The following is an 18635-nucleotide window of genomic DNA, read 5'->3' as shown; positions in this document are numbered from 1 at the left end:
GGGCTGCACCTGTTACTGCAGGCACCGGGGTGCAGCTGTGCTAAAAGGGATTGGGGGGGTTGAAATTATGAAGGAACAGGTGTTTTTACTTAAAATTACTGGCACCTGCCTTCCTGCTCTGCCAGTCTTTCATGGTTTGAGAAACAAAAACCAAAAAACTTTTTCTTCTTTCTCTTCTTCTTTCCTTTTCTCTTTTTCCTTCGTCTCCCCCTTTCTTTCTTCTCTTCCCCCCGCCCCTTCTTTTGCCTTGCTCTTTGCCTTGCAACTACAAGCATTTGGAAAATAGGAAAATAATAATTGTTCAGGGATGTGATTTAGCAGAAGGCTGTTAGTTAGGGTAGTATGATTAGGTTGTGGTTGGACTCAATGACTTTTAAGGTCTTTTCCAACCTGAGCAACTCTATGATTCTATGATCCATGCTTCTCTGTATTTCCTAGGCTCTAAGACATAAGAATGGAGAGAGCTCTTAGTTTATCTTTGCTTTCTGTGCCACTAGCAAGAGCTTTCATCCCATTTTAAGAAGTATATTTCTCCTTACAATGAAGGACTAATAACATTACTTAAAGAAAAGGAAGGAAAGCAGTGCTGTTCTATGAGCCAGTCATGCCTGGGAGGATGAAAGGCACCTCTCTGCAGGGCCCTTGGGTACGTGGGGGTCCTTGGGTACGTGGGGGGGGCCTTGAAGCAGTGCATGAAGAGCTTTGGGCAATAGTGCGGCTGTGCAGTGATTGGACAGGACCAAGGACCAGGTCCATGGCAGTTCTGTGCTGCTCCTGTCCCACATGGGCTGTTAGTCCCAACTGCTCATACTGGTGCTTGAGGCAGTGGCTTTGCATTCTGGGGACATCTCCATGTGTAAATAGAGGCAAAATGGCTGGCCTGCCTGTCAAGCTTCTGCTTTCAGGGTGGTGTGAGACATGCTTTCTATTTTGTTTGTTGAACAAACCAACCCCTTGGTGGCAGCAGGTTGGAAATGAGTTACACTTCAGTGTCTGTGTGCTCTTAGAGCAATTGGTCCTTGCTTCCCCAGCTGGCTGGGAACTCATCCCATGCTCAGCACCAGACACAGCTGCAGCATCTCTTCTTCAGTAGGAACACAAGAGCTTTCCTGGTGTCCAGGAAGAGAGATTTCCCTGCTTCCATGTGTTTGGGGGATGCATTCAAAAAAAAGAAAATGTAAAGCAGTGGGTCAGGCAATAAAGGTGATGTCAGATGTAATCCGAAATGGAAGCCCCATGCTGGCTACTTGCCTTGTAGGATGCAAAGGTTCAAAGAAGCAGACAGTAGATATTAGGAGAAATGTCTTCCCCAAAGAACAGCTGTGCACAGGGTGCCCAGGGAGCGGGGCAGTCACTGGCCCTAGGGGTGCTGCAGAGAAGGGCAGATATTGCACTGAGGGATGTGGTTTAGTGATGTGGTGGTGATCTATTGATGGTCAGACGAGTTGAACTTAATGATCCTTCTAACTGTAATGATCCCAGGATTCTATGACTTAGCCCATGTTTTCTAAGGTGGAAAGCATACAAGCATGCAGTGGTGATTCATAGGACCACAGTCAGTTATGGACTGCCCTGGGGACAAGTGGGTCAGTCCCAGTCCCAGGGGTTCAACAAAGAGCAAAGAATGGTTGTGTGATGCACTTTGTGGAAGTCTGCTTGAAATAATGCCCTGAATGGGCAAAGGGGGAAACACATACAGGCAGTGTATCACACCAGCATTGCACTGCTGATGAACAGCCAGGCTGCATTCATTCCTAGGTCTCCCCAGGTCCTGTGTTATCTGATTTGCTGGCCTGCTGTAAGGTCAGGTGGGGAATTGGCTGTTTTCTCCCCACAGAGCAGAGTGCTCGGCCCCTCGATCTGCTTCACACAGTGCCAAGCAGGCTGTTGGGCACTGCAGTAATTAAGACATAATCATGGTATAAATCAAGTAAATAAGCACTTGTCAACAGGTCATCAGGACTGCTGCGTCTCATGCTGGAGTTGTTCATGGGGTCAGCACAGCCCAATGGTGGAATCCCTTCTGCTGTTGGGTGTTTCATTGTGGCCAGGTCTCTTTTGGCTGAGCAGCTCAGCACTCAGCGGGTCTCCAGCTGGCACTGACCCCATGGCAATGCCAACCTCTGCCCACTGATACCTTTTGGAGTTGTGTTACTTTATGCAGTGGTAAAGGGGGGGGGGGAACCAAACAAACTTGATGTGTTAAATGATGAGGAAAGGTTGATTTCATCCTAAGGCATTTGTGACTTTTCTCTCCAAGTGATAATGTCACACGTGGGCAGTTTCGAAGCAGGGTTGCATAGGTGGAGAGGTTAAGTAAAAACTTCCATTTAGAAAGCTGCAATATTGGGAGAAATGCTAAGGGAAGATTGTATTTGCACTATAGTTACATTACAGTTGCATATTAATATTTGCATTAAGTATTTGCATTACACTGCTATTAAACCTCAGCACTGATTGGAAAACGCATCTGATGTTGAGACCAGAGTCTTATTGTCAGGCAGGGATTATTTTTTTTGTCTTTTGATGTCAGAATACCCAACTTGTATAGAAGAACTGTTACTTCAATTTCCTTTCAATTAATCACTGTGGTTAATTAGTCAATTTATTAGGTAGGGATTGTTAATTGGTGGAGCACACAAAGAGAATGGGAAAGAAAGGGCAGAGAAGGCAGTTCAGCCTCCTTCTGATAGAGCTGGAAGGCAAAAAACGACTTAAACATCTTGAGTGTGTATGTATGTATATAAATATATAAAACTTGTATGATAACAGAAAATAAAACCCAAGTAACAAATGTGCAGCACTTTAATGTCAGAACTGACGGTCATTGGAGCTGTTCACAAGGAGTGTGGACAATCTAAGTTGTACTTCATTTTCTAAGTATGATATATAACCATTAGGATAATTTAGAAAACACATCACCAGAACTTGGGCTGAGGGGGAAGAAAGGGAACATCTTTGGAAGGTCCAGGTGGGAGTTTTCAAGTGAACGCTATTCCAATATTTTGCGACAAACAGGGAGAAGTGAGGTCTGTTACACATCTTTCACAGCCTATATATAAACCAGCCTCAAGAATATTCACCTGAACAGATATATTTACAGGTTGTTGGTTTTTTTTTTTCCTTTTAAATATTGTTAAAAAAGTAATATTTGATCTATGACACAATGAATGTCTCTACAGGGAAACATAGGCATGACAAAAGATTCAAGAAGTCATAAAAGAGAACACGAGAGCAGTGTTTGGCCGTAGTAAAACACATTTAGGATGGCTGCAATGTATGGATACAGCTTTGTTCAAGAAAGGAGTTGTGCATATTTAAAGGTACTTACAAAGCTGGTCTCCTCCTTTTCTTGACATGGGTATGTTTCCTAACCAGATGAGTAGAAAATCATGGACACCATGCATTGCTAAAGGGAGGCTACGCCAATCTCTCTTATATGCCTGTGTTGCAATGAGGGGATAGTCTCTTCTAACCCCTATGGCTCATCAGTGACAATACATGTAGGTTTAAGCCTATGGGTGTTGAAGGGCAATTTAAAGGACGCTGTGTTGAATGAATTCATAGGATTCATCTCCTCTTCTTTGTCTGTCTGAGCAGATTTCTATATGTTTTCTATAGAACTGGAATGGTTTAAATTACTTCAGGTCTACAGCCATGCTGAAATGCTTCTCTTTTGGTTACAGTTAAACACTTAATGCACAGATTACCATTGCTAGTCTGCATCCTTCTTACTTTAAGTCCCTCTGTGTGCATCGTAAAATGGCTGACTTTGAGCACCTCTGTTGGAAAATGATTACTGCGCCTCTAAATACCTCTGGATGTGTGTGTGCAGTGCTTGCTTCCGTACAACTCTGGGCAATAAGGTCATTCTCAAAAGGAGCCGGGTCTTCCAAAAGCACAGTGCGTGGCTCTGATGCAGCAGATGTTTACCTCTGGGGAGAGCTTGCCCCCACATCAAGGCCACATTTCAAAGCGGTGCTGGGATCCAACTGCTCGTGGCTGTCTGTGCACAGTGGCTGTGGCACTCTCATGGTTTGCACCGTTTGTGAGCCAGAGCTGCTCCTGCCCTGATTACTTCACAGTAACGTATATAGAAAGTTACAAAAAAGCAACTAGAAAAGTTTTCATGTCTTACCAAATGGATCTATATTTTTACGGGAACTGAAGTGGGATTTCTTGGTGCCAGCTGTTGCATTCTAGGGTAATTCTGCTGGTTTTACATGAACTTCTTTGCTCATAACTAAAAAGATAATTGACTATAAAAAGTGTACTGGAAATGGGGAGGAAAACAACAAAGAATGTTTTCCCAGAATGTCTGAAAAGAAACAGGCAAGTGAAGGCTACAACTAGAAAATGAGTTTTCTGCTTAAAATACCCTCTGTCATTGTGGTAACTTTATGAAGAGCCTGGCGACTTCAGCACTACTAAATATTTGATGAGAGCAACCAGCAACTTGCTGCTGCCTCCTATGGGACTGACTGTGATTAATTCTCTGCCCACTGAAGAGCGGATTTTGCACCCTATGCCCAAGCTGACTGCACTCACAAGATGCTGAAGGACTAACACCCCCATTCTCAGTATATACATATATATGTGTATATACATATTTAGCAAAATCTGACCCTTTCCAGTCCTTTCTGGCTTTCACGCACTCTAGTGGCCTGGATATTTCATGCTGAATTTCTCCTATGCAATCTTACACGTATGCATTAGAAGAGGCAGGGCTCATAACACTGCTTTCAGTAGTACCAGGAGCAAAATTAAGCACCGAAGACAGTGAGCTGACAGTTACTATTTCTGTTCTGCCTCTTTCTGAAACCACATCCATGAATCCTCCCAAAGCCAACCTGCAGAGAAAACGGATCGCTTTTCATTAAAGCTCCCTCCCAGGTCTCCGTGGTTTGAAAACTGCTCTCTGATGCTTATTTTCCTTTGTCTTCGTGTATTCTAGTTGCAGACTTTGGGCAGGGCAGCTGACGTGGCGGGTGGGAAGAGAACGGGTGGTGTGAACGTAACTAAAAGCCCTTCAATATGGAAACTCAAAATTGGTTTTGTTCTACAGAATCACTAAGTTTTGTGGCTTACGTGGTAGCTCAGTGGAGATATTTGCTTCCCAGCATGTTTCTCATAACCACAGCTCATACCCCCCAAATAAAAAAAAGTATATCCCTTCAGAACCACTTCCTATTAGCAGAGCATACCTTGTATTATAAAACTTGCAAGTAGACCAGTGTTGTACCATGAAGCCTATACAGGGTTGTTTTGTTTTTTTTTCTTTTTGTCTTTTTTCCCCCAGTGTAAAAATATACAATGCTACTGCTCACTTTTTGCAGCATAAAGGTCCGACTGGTACTGTCTGCCAAAGGCTCTGCTGCTGCTGCCCCTTCATACCTCCCCAACCCAGACCACTGTGTTACCTCTCCTTATACCTGAAACCTCACAGCGTAACGTGTTTTGCCTCCCATTTATAACAAACAATGAATCTTTCGCTGGTGTGATGAGATACTGTCCAAACAACCCACTGTCTTTCACAATTCTGTTGTAGCTGCTCCAGGGCCAGTCTTTGGATGTGATAGGGTCCTTTAAATTCTTCAGTACATTCATTTTCCCCGTTGACAGCTCTACGACAAGCACATCTGTTTGCAAATGTGAAGTCGCATATATATAGTACTGATTGCCTTCGGTGAAAGAGGGTTGAAATGTCAGATCAGATACGTGTATGTTTGTTTGTAAGTCATAAATCAACTTGATTTCCCCCTGGACAGTCACAGTCTGGACCTGGATCCTGCCTGCATCCCCATCCGTGCTGACCAAGAAGCGCCCATCTGGTGAGACGTGCGGCGTGCCCAGCACAGCGCCATTGCTGCCAATGACGGTGTCGGTGACGCTGTCGATGAGGAGCTGTGGGGCTGCAGCCCCCCGCCGGTCCCTGCACTGCACCAGGAAGTACCCCCCCAGGTGGGTGTAGGCCATGGTCTGTGGTGCGCAGCTGTAGTTCCTGAAGCTGATGGTCTTGATGTGGGTCACTGTCTCCAAGTCGATCTTGTGGACGGCGGGTTTTGATTTGTTGTAGATGAAGCCAAACCTGAAAGACAAAACATGACACTGAAGTCATCTCCAGAGACTCGGGGATAGGTTCAGAGAAAGAGGAAAGTCAGCAGAAGTGGGAGATTCTGTCCTCTTCATTTTGTGTGCCATAATGCTGTCTGGTTTCAGCAAGAAACCTCTCCTGTTTCAGTGCTGCTAAATGTGCTATGAAGAGGAATTTGGTTACAGTTAGCAACCTGATGCTGGAAGCTTGTGTGTGTGCTTGGCTAACATCCTCCAGATTCCACATCTCAGTAGCAATGACATCAGAGCTTGGGGTATTCTGTAGGCAGGCACTAACAAGCTATGTATTCAGTCTGTTTCACTTTTAGAAGCATGTAATTTGTTATGCACTCAAGACCTTTGATCTTGAAATATGAAATTGTTCAACATATGGCATCTCTCTGTCAGGTTGGGGGTGGAGAGCAGCTCTGACCAATGCATGTAACTGCTGTGTGACCCAACGTGCCCAACCCTGTGTCCTAAACTGGAGCATCAGAGGGCAGAGCAGACTGTCCCTCCCAGCAGCCTGGAAGGTGGGGAACGTTCTCAGCGAGCAGCATGAGCAAAGGTGGGCTGAAGTGTCTTTGTTTTCTTACTCCAGAGAGGGCTGACAACAGTGAGCAGAGAATAAATGTTCTCTAAAACGTGTGTGCTGCAGCACAGCTGACCTTTGCTGAAGCCAAAAAAAAAAAAAAACAAAGGTCAGGAAGAGACAGGAAAGGTTTCAGCTTAATTTGAGCAGAGCCCATGGAAGGAGCTGTTTGTGGTTCCCCTGGATTCACAGGTTGCTGGTGCTGACTTAGAAAACCTCATTTTACACTGCATCTCCTTTCAGCCATTCAGTGCAGAGGGAAGGAAATGAAGCGAGCACTTAGTTTTGCATGGTTTCCCTGAAAGATGTAGAATTGCTTTTTGGAACATGGAGGACTGTGCCAAGCAGATAATAGATATTTTGCTTAAAACACTGCATTTATTTTTTTTTATTCTTAATCCATCTGTCAATGAGATGCTCAGTGATGATTTCACGTCTAAAGACCGAGCCAATGCAGTGTATGATCCCATGAAAACCGCTGGGCTAAGCCTTCCATTTTCCCATTATACTTACATCCATTAAATACTTCCACAAAATACCCGCAGTAGAGATTCGTACTGCACCGTGTGTGGGGAAATTGGATATGACACTTATGCTTCCCTTGGATGAATGCATTTTAAGTACACTTTAACAGATGCTTTTCCTTCCCATGTTTCTTTTTCTTGAGACTTCCTTAATACTTGGCCAAATGCCTCAAGAAGAGAAAAAAAAAGTTCTTATGAAGTTTAATCTACAGAAGTGGGTCAGAATGTATCCCGTGTGCGCAGAGCTGCAGAAGAGGCTCAGCGCTCATGTGAGATCTGTGATGCAAAATCTCAATGAGAACCTTGCACTTAGAGAGATCTTAATAGACAGCAGCATACCCCAGGAACTCACACACATGGATATGTTTCCAGATATCCATCTGAAGTAAAAGGCAGCCAAAATACATGTGCAGGAACATTTGCATACGAATATTTTTGGGCTCTCAGAAGAGATTGCTTAAATATTCACCTTTGTGGGAAATGCTGGTATCACCATTTATTGTTTCTGAGTGGAGAATTTAGCACATGATCCCAGTAAGTCTCATTAGACTGTGAGCAATTATTTTTTTGTGCTGAAGGTGAGAGAGAGCTGAGAAAGATCTGGCCCTGAACAAATGAAATGGGAAATTAGGCACAGCGTTCTCTACTTTGCACAGGGAAACCTATCTGCAATTGCCTATGTTTAATATTTCTCGGGGAAGATCATCTGTTTGCAGCTGATGCTTTGTACTCAATCAAAAAAAAAACCCCAACACATAAAAGGAGCAAAAATAATTCAATTATTCCACCTTCCTGTGTTTGAACCCAAACTTTACCTCCTCATCCCAGCCCATAACATTCCGCAGCCACACACCCCGCACAACTCTCACTTATAACAGTGGTTTAAAAGCAAACTGGAAAGAGGAGGTAGGGGAAAATGAAGAGTGACAGCCATGAAGTATGTCTTATTCTGTGTTTCTGCAAGCAAAGTTATTTTGTATTGCATTCAACTCCAAATCATTTAAGTGTGACCCTCTGTCCTCAGTGATCATTGCAGGGAACCTAAGCTTAATGTAAGGAGTTGATTATGATTTCTGGAGAGTTTAGCTTAGTTAAGCTGTACTGGTGACAGGAGATGATTAAGCAGTTGTTGTAATGTGGTAAGAACAGCATAAATTGCTGTGAAGTTATCATCCATTTTGATAACTTTAATGGGAAGCTTCCTGTTCCTGCTGGGAAGCAGTCAGTGTTACTCTAAGTTATTAGTATGTTAGTTATAAAAGCTCATTAACCACTACATCACATTAACATTCAAAACTGATGGTTCAGAGAAGTGATTCCTTTTCTTTTTAATGTGCACTGCACATCGTTTTTTCTGCTCACACCCCTCTCCTCCCATACAGAGCCAATATTTGAACGAGCAGTTGGGAATGTGGAAGAGCTGTGCTTTATGCCTCAAGCACAACAAACCGTTACCTCTCATGGCAATAAATCTTTGATCCAAAAAGCGGCTTCAAGGCAGGGAAGGCAGCCTTCCAAGCACTGTGCTCCTGGCACCAACACACCAGGGCAGTGCTGTACAGAGGCACAACTGGCCAAGCCAAGGTTTGAACCCCCATGCCAGGGCCAAAGGAAGCTGAGGTTTGCTTCTTGCTGTCTCACTGCTTTGCTGAACAACAACTAACCAACCTGCTCAGTCATTTCTCCTTTTTTTTTTTGTGTGTGTGCTTGAAAATGATAATAAGAGTATTTAGCTCAATCACACGTTCATTCATTACCACTCGTAAAGCACTGCAAGGCTGTTTGACAGATCCCACTCGCAGTGAGCAGTGTGGCCACCGCCGCTATTCATTAAGGTAATTCCTTACCTAACGTGATTAATAATAAGGTTTGTAGGTGGTATAAAAAAGTCATCCACTCCTTTGAAGGGCGTGCGGATCACGTGCTGCTCCTCCCCTGCGCTCGCCTCCGGTATCACCTGCAATAAATACACACAGGGAAGCAGTGAGTGAGGCAGAAAGGTAAATACAGATTACACGGTCAAACATGGTACCTTGGCTTTTCCCAAGGATGCAGTAGACTCAAGTTGATTAACGACTTCAAAACACTGTTTGGTGTAGCTGCCTTGAAAAAGTGGGCTAATAAATAGTATTTGAGGCTTGACATTTGTAAGGTAAGTACACAACTCTGCTTTCATAAGATGTTTATATTGCAAGAAGGAGCAGTCATGCGGGAGCTGAAATAGCATGACAGCACAAAGACCACAGTAATTTATTCCTCACTGTCTAAAATAAACATTTAGTTCATGGTCATATTTATTAATCTCACTTAGGTGCAGAGCGATAATTTACCAGCCTCAAGGCTCAGCCAATAACTCACAGCACTTAATTATCACTTTGAAGAAGACCTGTCCATCCCTCTGCCACACCATGCAGGACTTGTGGGCTGTGACAAATTCCCTTCTTCAGTTCCTTCCATTCTGTCCCCCAGCAGAGACCTTTTCACTGCCACAGAGACTTCTCACTAGACAGAGAGAGGCAGCTTTCAATACTTAAACTGTTCTCAAACAGTTTGCTTGGCTCAAGATGACTTCAGTCCATTCATTAGGATACTCTGCTCCTGCAATGTGCAACAGCAGTTGCTTTGAATTTATGGCCACGTAACTCATTGAGGAAATGCTAAAGCCTTTCAAGGTTTAGTTCAGACAGCTGTTCTGGCCATGCGATTTACATTTCTTCCAATTAAACTGCTCCAGAAAGATGTCTGTTCTTGCACCGTGCTTTCTTGGGGCCACAGACAGCACTGCACACTTCCTTCCCAGGAGCCCATCACGTCCAAACAACAGCATCCCCTCAGTCAGCTTCGTGGGCTGTGTGACAAACCTCTGACATCCAAGAACAGGTGGAGTTTTATGTCAGCTTCCACAGCTAAAAACCCTCTGATCACATTTCTGCTGGTCTCATGAATAAACTCCACCAAATGAGCTCCTGGTCACCTTTTGGGAAAGACAGTAGGAAAAAAAAAACCCAAAGGATCTGCTGGTGTGGACACTGATCTCACTCACCATCTGTGTAACTGCACTTCATAACAATACCAGAAAGCACTCTGAGCTGGAGCCTCATAACAAGTTTCCAGCTGTGCAGACAGTGTGTTCTTCTCAATAATCACATGCTTGAGACACCTCTCCTTTAATTACAGAAACCTCTCGCAGCTGGATGGAGGAAATTAAGTCAGAGAGAGTAAAGAGAGCCCATTTCGTCTCCTTATACCCTGCACAGCCCCCTGCAGTCCCCAGGTGAGGCGAGATGGAGGCGCTGCCTCAGAGCCTTTCCTTCCTTTTGCCTCCATTCTGTTTCTGGTGCCTTTTCCTGGAAGTGCCCACCTGTACCCTCTGCAGGTGCTGCCTGCAGGTCAGAAAGCACTCATGCCTTCCTCACGCTGTCAGGGAATGCTTCCCTACAGCCCTAGAAGCAAATTTTGTGGTACAGGGAATATTCACCCTTCTTCTGTGAGTCTGGAAAGGTTGGGCAGAAAGCGCTGGAAATTAACTACTGCAGAAGGGATGTCTGGATAGATCAGATCAGGGCTGGTGTTAATTTGTCATACAACATACATAGAGCAGCAGCAAAATGCCCAATTAGATCCCTACATTGAGCACTTCTGTGCCATCGACGTGAGAAGAGCAAATCCCGTAGGGCCATGCAAAAAAGGAAACTAATTGGGATGGCCAAGCCTGTGTGCACTGCCGTGCCCTGAGAGCCCACAGTGCTGCTGAGCACAGGCAGCTCCAGGCAGCAAAGAGCAGACTTATAGACCCAGAACAGGTCCCTCAGGTCCTGTTTTGCTCTTTATGCCTCTTTCATGCCCTTGAGAGTTCTATTTGCTCTTTTTCTTTCTTTTTTTTTTTTGCTTCTTTTATTTTTTGGGGAGAAGATGTGAAGCTGGATTTACAGAACACTTTCCACGACTTCTCCTTTTTACTTCATAATACATAGCTTTCAGATGCACTGAACAAACTACCTTCCCTGTTATGGATTTGCATTTTACTCTGAGGAGAATGCCACTGTACCATCACCACTGGAAAAGAATAAAAGGAAGCTGAAGGCTTGTGAGAGGGAAGCAACAGAATAAACAGTTTAAGGAAAACAAGAAACAACATTAAAGGCTGTTAATTACTCCCAAGCAGCCCCCCATGCTCAGCAAGGGAAGGACTCACCTGCAGCGTTGGCGATGACCGCCGCATATCACCCCAGCTCAGCACCCACACCTGGTCATGGGATTTGTCGTAATGCAGTTTGGTTGGCAATGGGTCCACATCCACAGACTTGGAAAAAGAAAAAAAGGAGATGATACATGTTTATGTAGTGACACAAATGTCCCTAAGCACATGGCAGTTGTATTACTTCACTGCTGGCATTCCCCTGTACCACTGCTACACTCATTCGTAAGCTTTGTATGGTTACCTTCAAATCAATCTGGGGAGCAGCAGCAGCTCCAGCAATGGAAAAGCTGGCTGCTCAGCTCCGTTCTCTGGCTGCACGTCCTGCTCTGCTCCTCACAGCCAGCAGCTCAGGGGCCAACTTGTGCCCCAGCCACAGCTGCATCAGCTCGTTCTTCCTGACCTGCTCAGAATGGTGAAGGAGCACCATTTTACCAGGGTAGCTGCAAACCCAACTGCAGACACAGCCCTGAGATGATGATAAGCAGCTCATAAAGGATTCTTTTCCTGGCAGTATGGTTTCAGAACAGCGAATAACACAGCGTGACCCCATGGGTGAAAATAACATCACGCAGAGTGATGTCAGATCCACCAGGCAGAAACCTACTTTTGTTTTCCCATAGCAAAGTCTTTTGCCATCAGTGAATGAAGAGTTCCCCTTGTAGGTACCTGCACAGCTTTCTGTGTCTGGATGTCGATGACCACTACTCTGTTCTGCTTTGGCTGTGTCACATAGATATATTTGTCTCGGACATTGACTGCGGAGGCCCAGAGGCAGGACTGAGCGCCTTCCCCTTCCACTCTGGGACAGATCTCCTCCTGTGGAAACAAAAGAGAGGAGAAGAGGTTTCATTTCTGCACGTTCAGAGTCGGGAGCACTATGAAGTTTGGCTTTGAAAACCACAGAAAACAATTCCATGGGGTTTTGGGATGGCTTTGTAAATTGTTATTATTTTATTTCCTTTCTTGGAAAATGTAAAATAATTACTTGGTGTGGCATCGTGCTGCAGCCTGGCTCTGCCCCAGGACATCACACAGCCGGACCTCCGGCAGACACACACTGCATTTAAATGATGATGCTGTCTGTGGATCCGTGTTTTGAAGGACACCCTGGTTTATCGAGGCTAGCAGTGCTGTCAGCATTTATATTAACTAAATCACAGCTTTATATTTTTTCATACGTTCTTCATTTTCAGCTCAGGAGAGCCTCTCTGTGATGGCTGTGAACAAAGACATGGGAGAAAGCAGGCAGGGTCCCATCAGGTGTGGCTCTGACATAGAAACTTCCCCTGTTCCAAAGGAACCAAATCCCGATGCCTTGGACCAGACCCTGATCTCAGCTGCCTCGTGCCCTATTTTGTTGCAGATCTTCCTTTCTTTAAGCCCTGTGCAAAACCTGTCCTAGCTTCAGTGGGAGCTCACTGGGACCCCAGGTAGGAAAAGCAACACGTGATCTAAGCAGAATCTTTTTCTTTCTCCTGCCTTTCCCTTCTGCTGAGATGCTCTATGGGAACAAGCATTTGTATTGAACCCAACTGTGATGAGGAAAGGATAAACCGAAGGAAACGTGTACAGCAGCACAAGTGTTAGGCTTAAATCCTGTCAGCTCAGCAGCTGGGTCACTTTAAATGATGGCACTGCCCCTAGGGGGGAAGCAAATGGAGCAGCAGAGCTTGTTCAGAGCAAGAGGATGCAGAAACAAAAGCAAGCCACCACCAAGTCTGTGTCAGAGCAACGAGTGGGAATACAGAGATTGCACCTGCAAGCAGCACAGCCCTGTCAAGAACTGCTGGAGGCCACATACAAGGGATGAAGTGATACTACAGCAAGGTACAGCATGCTGCCAAGGCACCAAACAGGCTCTGGACTGCCCTCCTCATCCTCAGCAGTGCTGGGAGCTCCTCGGCCACAGCACCCACCCCACCAAGGAGAGCTCCCCCCCAGCTATCTGCTACACCGCTTTGCTGCCCTTCTAATAGGGAACAAAACCACCTTTAGTGTAGGAACCCTCCTAAAACTGCAGGATGATATCACTGCCCACATGGCACACACTCAAGATGCTGAAAGGGAAAAAATAAAGCCAAACCTCCCTTCAGCATGGCAAAAGGCCCTATGATATCTGCAGGAAACGCTGAGAGGTGTCTCTGCAAGGCAGCCAAATAATGGCAATAAAGATGCCTTTCATGCCCACTGTGCTGACATTCTCTCTCTAAGAGCCCTCTCTCTGCTGTGCTTTGCACACTGTTTCTCCAGAAATGCCCCTTTGATCTTTACAGCTCTTTGTAAAGGAAACACAAGACGTGTACACCTTTCTGTAGTAGCAGCTGAAGTGTGGGTTAATATTATTAAGTTCAGGCTAAGGGCCAATCCTGGGGTGAGCATCAGTGGGTTTCCAGTAAGGTTTATAAATACGGCAGTGAAAAAAACCAACAAACCCAAATCAACCAAACATTATCAGCCACAAACATATGAGACTTAGAAGAGCACTGAGTGCAGACCCACAAGAAGATGGTGACCCACAACAGCAGTGCCTGACCCGGCCTGCAGGGCTCACAACCACAATATTCCGTTATTCTACCAAGAACTGAAAGCAAGGCTGAGCCCTTTTCCTCAGAAGGGAACCACATGCTCAGCTCCCTCCGTTAATTGGGTCTTCCCATAAAACTAAGCAAAGGAGTGATTAAGAAAGCATCTCTTAAGCCTGTCGCTTAAGGAGGTGCAACAGTTCACAGTGTGTTTCTGTGCAGTACACACACAGCTCACTGGGAACATTTGGCCTCCTGGAGGCCATCCTCTCCACATCCCTCCCTGCTGTGCTTTAATCTGGGAAATTGATCCCACACTTCTCCCATGTGGAGGTCCCTTGATTTTCAAGAGCAGCTGATGCACCCCGGGGATGCCACGTGAAGCCCACCAAGCTCCAACCTTTGAGGCAACAGCAACCTTTCAAGAGACTACGAAACATTTCCCAGCTGTCGGCTGCAGGACTTACATAAGTGGAGAAGATCCTCTCCTCGGGCCCGATGTGCCTCCGGATCTCACATTCGTTTGGCTGAAGGACCGTGATCCCATCATCAGAAAAGACATAGAACATATTCCCGACGCTCAGGCCTTGAAGGGAAATAAAGCAAAAGAAGCAGAATTTTTTCTGTATGTATCCTCCCCCAACAAAATCTGCCTTACATCAAAGTCGGTCATTCGGATGCAGTCGGTGCATTCACAAAATCAAATTTCATGTCACAACGAGGGCTCCAAGGAGTGAAGAGGTACAGACACCTTCAAAAATGCATTGCCTTGGTGGCTGCAGCCGCGCACGAGTGTCACTGCTCAGCTCTACGCAGATGCACGCAGCAGGACGGGGTTCACACAGCCCCTTTGTGACACTGCAACCAACCCAGATTGCAGCTTTGTTTCCCTATGAGTTCATTCAATACATTTTGCTAAGAATTTGAGAACTTCAGAAGTTTTAGCTGAAATTAACGTGAGGGTTTCCCTGTTACAGTTAACTTCTCACACCGTGCAAAATGCACGTGCTCAAAGGCTGTCCACAAATTAAAACATACCCTCTGCTTCCTTAAACTCAGCGATAGCCACCAAAACAAATACATTTTTGAAATCTTGCAAACTGTAATTCACAAATGTGGAGTACTTCAGCATTGCAATAGCACTCGTTTATCCACAACGGGGGCATTCCAGGAGATCTGGGGAGCTGCCTGGCACTGCTTTGCTGTTAGGTCACCCTTTCTCATTTCTGTCATGCAGAAATGCTGTGAAACACCGCCAATTTGGTCCTTCAGCTACATGCAGTTGGAGGAATGTGCATCTTTAAGAAATGTTTGGGATCTTCTCCAACACTCGAGTTAGAAAGATCCGGGCATCATTTCTTTTTTTTTTTTTAATTATTATTATTTTTGGTACCATCACCAAGAAATGCTTGCAATGACCACGGTCACCCCCAGTAATGTTGATAGTGTACTTATCTGCCAACAGTATGGTGAGAATTCATAATTTCTTGTTAGTTATATTTTAAGCATGGAGAAGTAAGTTCCCAGTACTACTGGAATCTGAACATCACAGTGCTGGGCCTGTGGTGGCAGCTGCCTACGGAGTTTCTCACTTCTCTTAGAGGTGGATTGCAGGATTGAGGCGAATCATAGCAAAACTTCACAGTATAAACACACATAATTTGGATAAATGTCTTTTTTGGAGAATTTCAGTGAGTATAGAGTTTAGTGAGGCTAGGAGGGTTTTTTGAGTTAAAAAAAACCCTCTATTTGTGCCAAAGAAGTGGCTTCAGAGAACAACTTTCTCAGCACCAGGTGCTTGCTGTTTGGACAATGTTGAAGCTGAGTCTCTCTACAACACAGCACAGATATACCCCAGTTTGGGCACCAGGAGCTGGGATCCTCAGCTGTGATGCCACAAGAGGGATCATGCACAGAGGAAAAAGGCACTGAACTCCCACTGACAACTAAGTTACCTTATTGACTGAGGGCTCATTTTATGAGTATAACGTTAAAGCATTTCACTGGGGCATTTTGGACCAAAATCTGCGCTCGCAGCATGCACACAGCTCCCATACTGCTGCAATGGGATTTGAGTGAACACATTAGAGGGCAGAGCTTGGCCCCATCTGGAATGAGTGCACACACTTCTACGAGGAAAAGGTTTTAATCCTAACAAGTGGAAACAGGCAAGCAACAAACTATGGCCATTGTGAAGATGCTCATCGTTATTTTCATGCACGATAGCAGCGTGATTATCTGATGCTCTGAATACAATGAGTGTGTATTTCAGAATTAAGGCCTTAATTTGTCACAGAATTAATTTTCTAATGATTTCACCCTTGCTTTGACTGGGCAAGTCCCACCACTTATTTTGGAGTAAAACGAGTGCAAGTTTTCCTGGTGACTGGACACCATTTCCTAATGGCACTGAGGTACACTGAGGGTGCACCCTTGTCAGAGTGTGTGGAATGAAATCAACATGCTTCTGCAGTCAGTAATCACCTTCACACTGATTTTTAAACAAAGCAAGCTTCTTGCTAGGCAAACTAAGCATTCTGCTGTGACTTGAAAGGTATTTGCCAAGTCTTGACTGGGGTACAAACATGAACAAGCCCATGGGAACCAGCAAAACAGGTCCTCTCTGGGACACTTGCTGGCTGAAGATGTGCCAACAATAAGAGTCTGTCTTACTTGAGGAATAGAGTTCCATCTGAGATGGGTGAATTTGTCACTGGGGAATACTCTCCTCTGACCCAATATGTGAATAATTCTCAGTTTAATCTAAATGCTTGGAAGTATTTTAGAACTTACATAAGGTAAAAAGCTGAAAGCCTTTCAGTTAAGTGCATGCCTTTATATAACTGATGGCTGCCTGCTGGCATGATAGGCTCCCGTTATCCAGGAATAAAGAAAGCAACACTCACTGCGAAAACAAACGCTGGCATGAAAACAAATCCCTACTTTACATTTGGGCTACTCATAGCTTTTTATGTACCAAAACTAAGAACCTGCTTGCATATTGAATAAATACTGGATGAGCTTCCAGGCTCATGTTTAACTGGCAGGTCATGTATGTGCGCTCACTTCCGGAGCTTTCCTTGTGAGTGGTCTATGAAAGGTGTTGAGGACAGACTGACAGACTGACTTAAAGTGACCAACTACTTGTGATACAACTCTGACTTGCAGCAAAAGCTTGTTCTGTGCAGCGTTCTGAGTGGGATCTTCCTAAGGGCTTTAGCTGACACAGGCGCTGTGCCGTGAGGATGTGATCACTTAAAAGGAGCTCAAGTCTACCAATCCATCTGTTAATACTTCCCCTTGCTTACACTGACACTTTCATTTTAACAGGATTGATGGAATATGTTAAAATGCAAAAACAGAGACACCATTCCTCTCCCCTGGCTTTCTCTGTGCCACATTTCACACACTTAATTCCATTCAGTGGATTCTTTGCCTGGAATGGAGGTACGGAACAAATACTATAGAAAATAGTTGGGAATAAACCTCCTTTAAAGATGCTGAATTGCTTAGGAACATCAATGGCAAATCTGCTCTCCATGCCTGTGTTTTCCACATGAATTGCTCATAGTTTATTAAAAATGAGCAAGGTTGATAAGCATTAAGTCCAAATTGCTAAGTAAAATTATATTAAGAGGTTTTGCAACCAACTTTTTAGTTATCTTTAAGCATTACTATGCTTCCACATCTGATAGGGTTATCCAACTACTTTCTGTAAAAAGCAGCACAAGGGATGATTAGATGCACTACAGATATAACTTCTAAACAGAAGGGAAATTGCAGTTCTTAGTGCCTGGAATGCCATGTTAAGTATAAAGGCACTCTTTGTGGCCATGCATCAGGCACCTGCAGGTGGCATATTTAGGGATAAAAGCTGGAAGACTGTCTCATATGGCCTCCAGCTAGCTGCACTGGGTGGGTACACATACCTGCACCATCAGTAGGACCTCAGGTGCACACTGGGACAGCACTGGTCACTGAGGGCTGGCCCTTTCCTTATGCTCCCAAAACCATTTGAGCAAATCAGAGAGCTCCAAGCCAACGCATGGAGCACAGCTCTCATTCGGGTAGATGCAGACATTCCTTATGAAATAGTCCCCAAAGCCCTTTCCTAAGTGATCACCTGGGTGGAGGGGTGTTAGCAGCAGGCAGCTCTGATGTGCACAGAGACCTCCGTGGGGCTGGAAGGGCTGCAAGGTCCTGGCTTTCCCACATGCATGTGGCAGAGCTAAGCAGCAGCTTATGCTTGCACTCCTTGGGCAAAGCAAGAGCCTTCTCCCTGCAGGATGCCCACTGTGGGCATCTCACTGTGTGTTTTAGAAGCATTCACAGTACTAGTGCATACAAAAATCAAATCAGTTCTGACTTCAGGTGCCTCCACAGTATATTTGAGTCAATTAGCTGTTTAGGATGCTTTGCTTCTCATTTAGCTTCCAAGATACGCAGATGTTGACCTTGTGCAGGGCACACTATAAATTTAATCAAACTGAAGATCTTAACTGCCAATTAAAACAAGGAGAAATGGGGCAACCCTTACCCTGCATCGATTTAAAGGACAGAGGGAAGTAAAACTTGAGGGATTTTTTTCCTGCTTAACAGACAAGAACACCATTTTGTTGCTCACCTAGTAAACATCAATACATGCTACTGAGGAGAAAGGGCTTGAATTGTTTGCTTACAAATGAAGTGTATTGAATTTATGC

The 18635-nt window shown here is 44.8% G+C and overlaps 1 protein-coding gene across 9 annotated transcripts in view; it reads right to left on the bottom strand.

Annotated features, from left to right (window-relative positions):
• Positions 1 to 2787: 2787 nt before the first annotated feature.
• The window catches only part of FSTL4 (follistatin like 4), a 186562-nt gene continuing 170714 nt past the window's right edge, over positions 2788 to 18635 (bottom strand). For all 9 annotated transcript variants that reach the window (XM_015293992.3, XM_025154798.3, XM_025154799.3 and 6 more), the window contains 5 exons: positions 14400 to 14518; positions 12077 to 12226; positions 11405 to 11512; positions 9057 to 9166; positions 2788 to 6088 (listed from right to left, as the gene is read on the bottom strand). In XM_015293992.3, coding sequence (XP_015149478.3) covers positions 5389 to 6088; positions 9057 to 9166; positions 11405 to 11512; positions 12077 to 12226; positions 14400 to 14518 — 1187 coding nt within the window. In that variant the 3' untranslated portion in view covers positions 2788 to 5388. The remainder of the gene's footprint in view (positions 6089 to 9056; positions 9167 to 11404; positions 11513 to 12076; positions 12227 to 14399; positions 14519 to 18635) is intronic.

Source organism: Gallus gallus, chromosome 13 (assembly GCF_016699485.2).
Source record: "Gallus gallus isolate bGalGal1 chromosome 13, bGalGal1.mat.broiler.GRCg7b, whole genome shotgun sequence".
Classification (NCBI taxonomy): Eukaryota; Metazoa; Chordata; class Aves; order Galliformes; family Phasianidae; genus Gallus; species Gallus gallus.
Note: the sequence above shows the minus strand (reverse complement) of the source record. Positions and strands in the feature narration are given on the sequence as shown.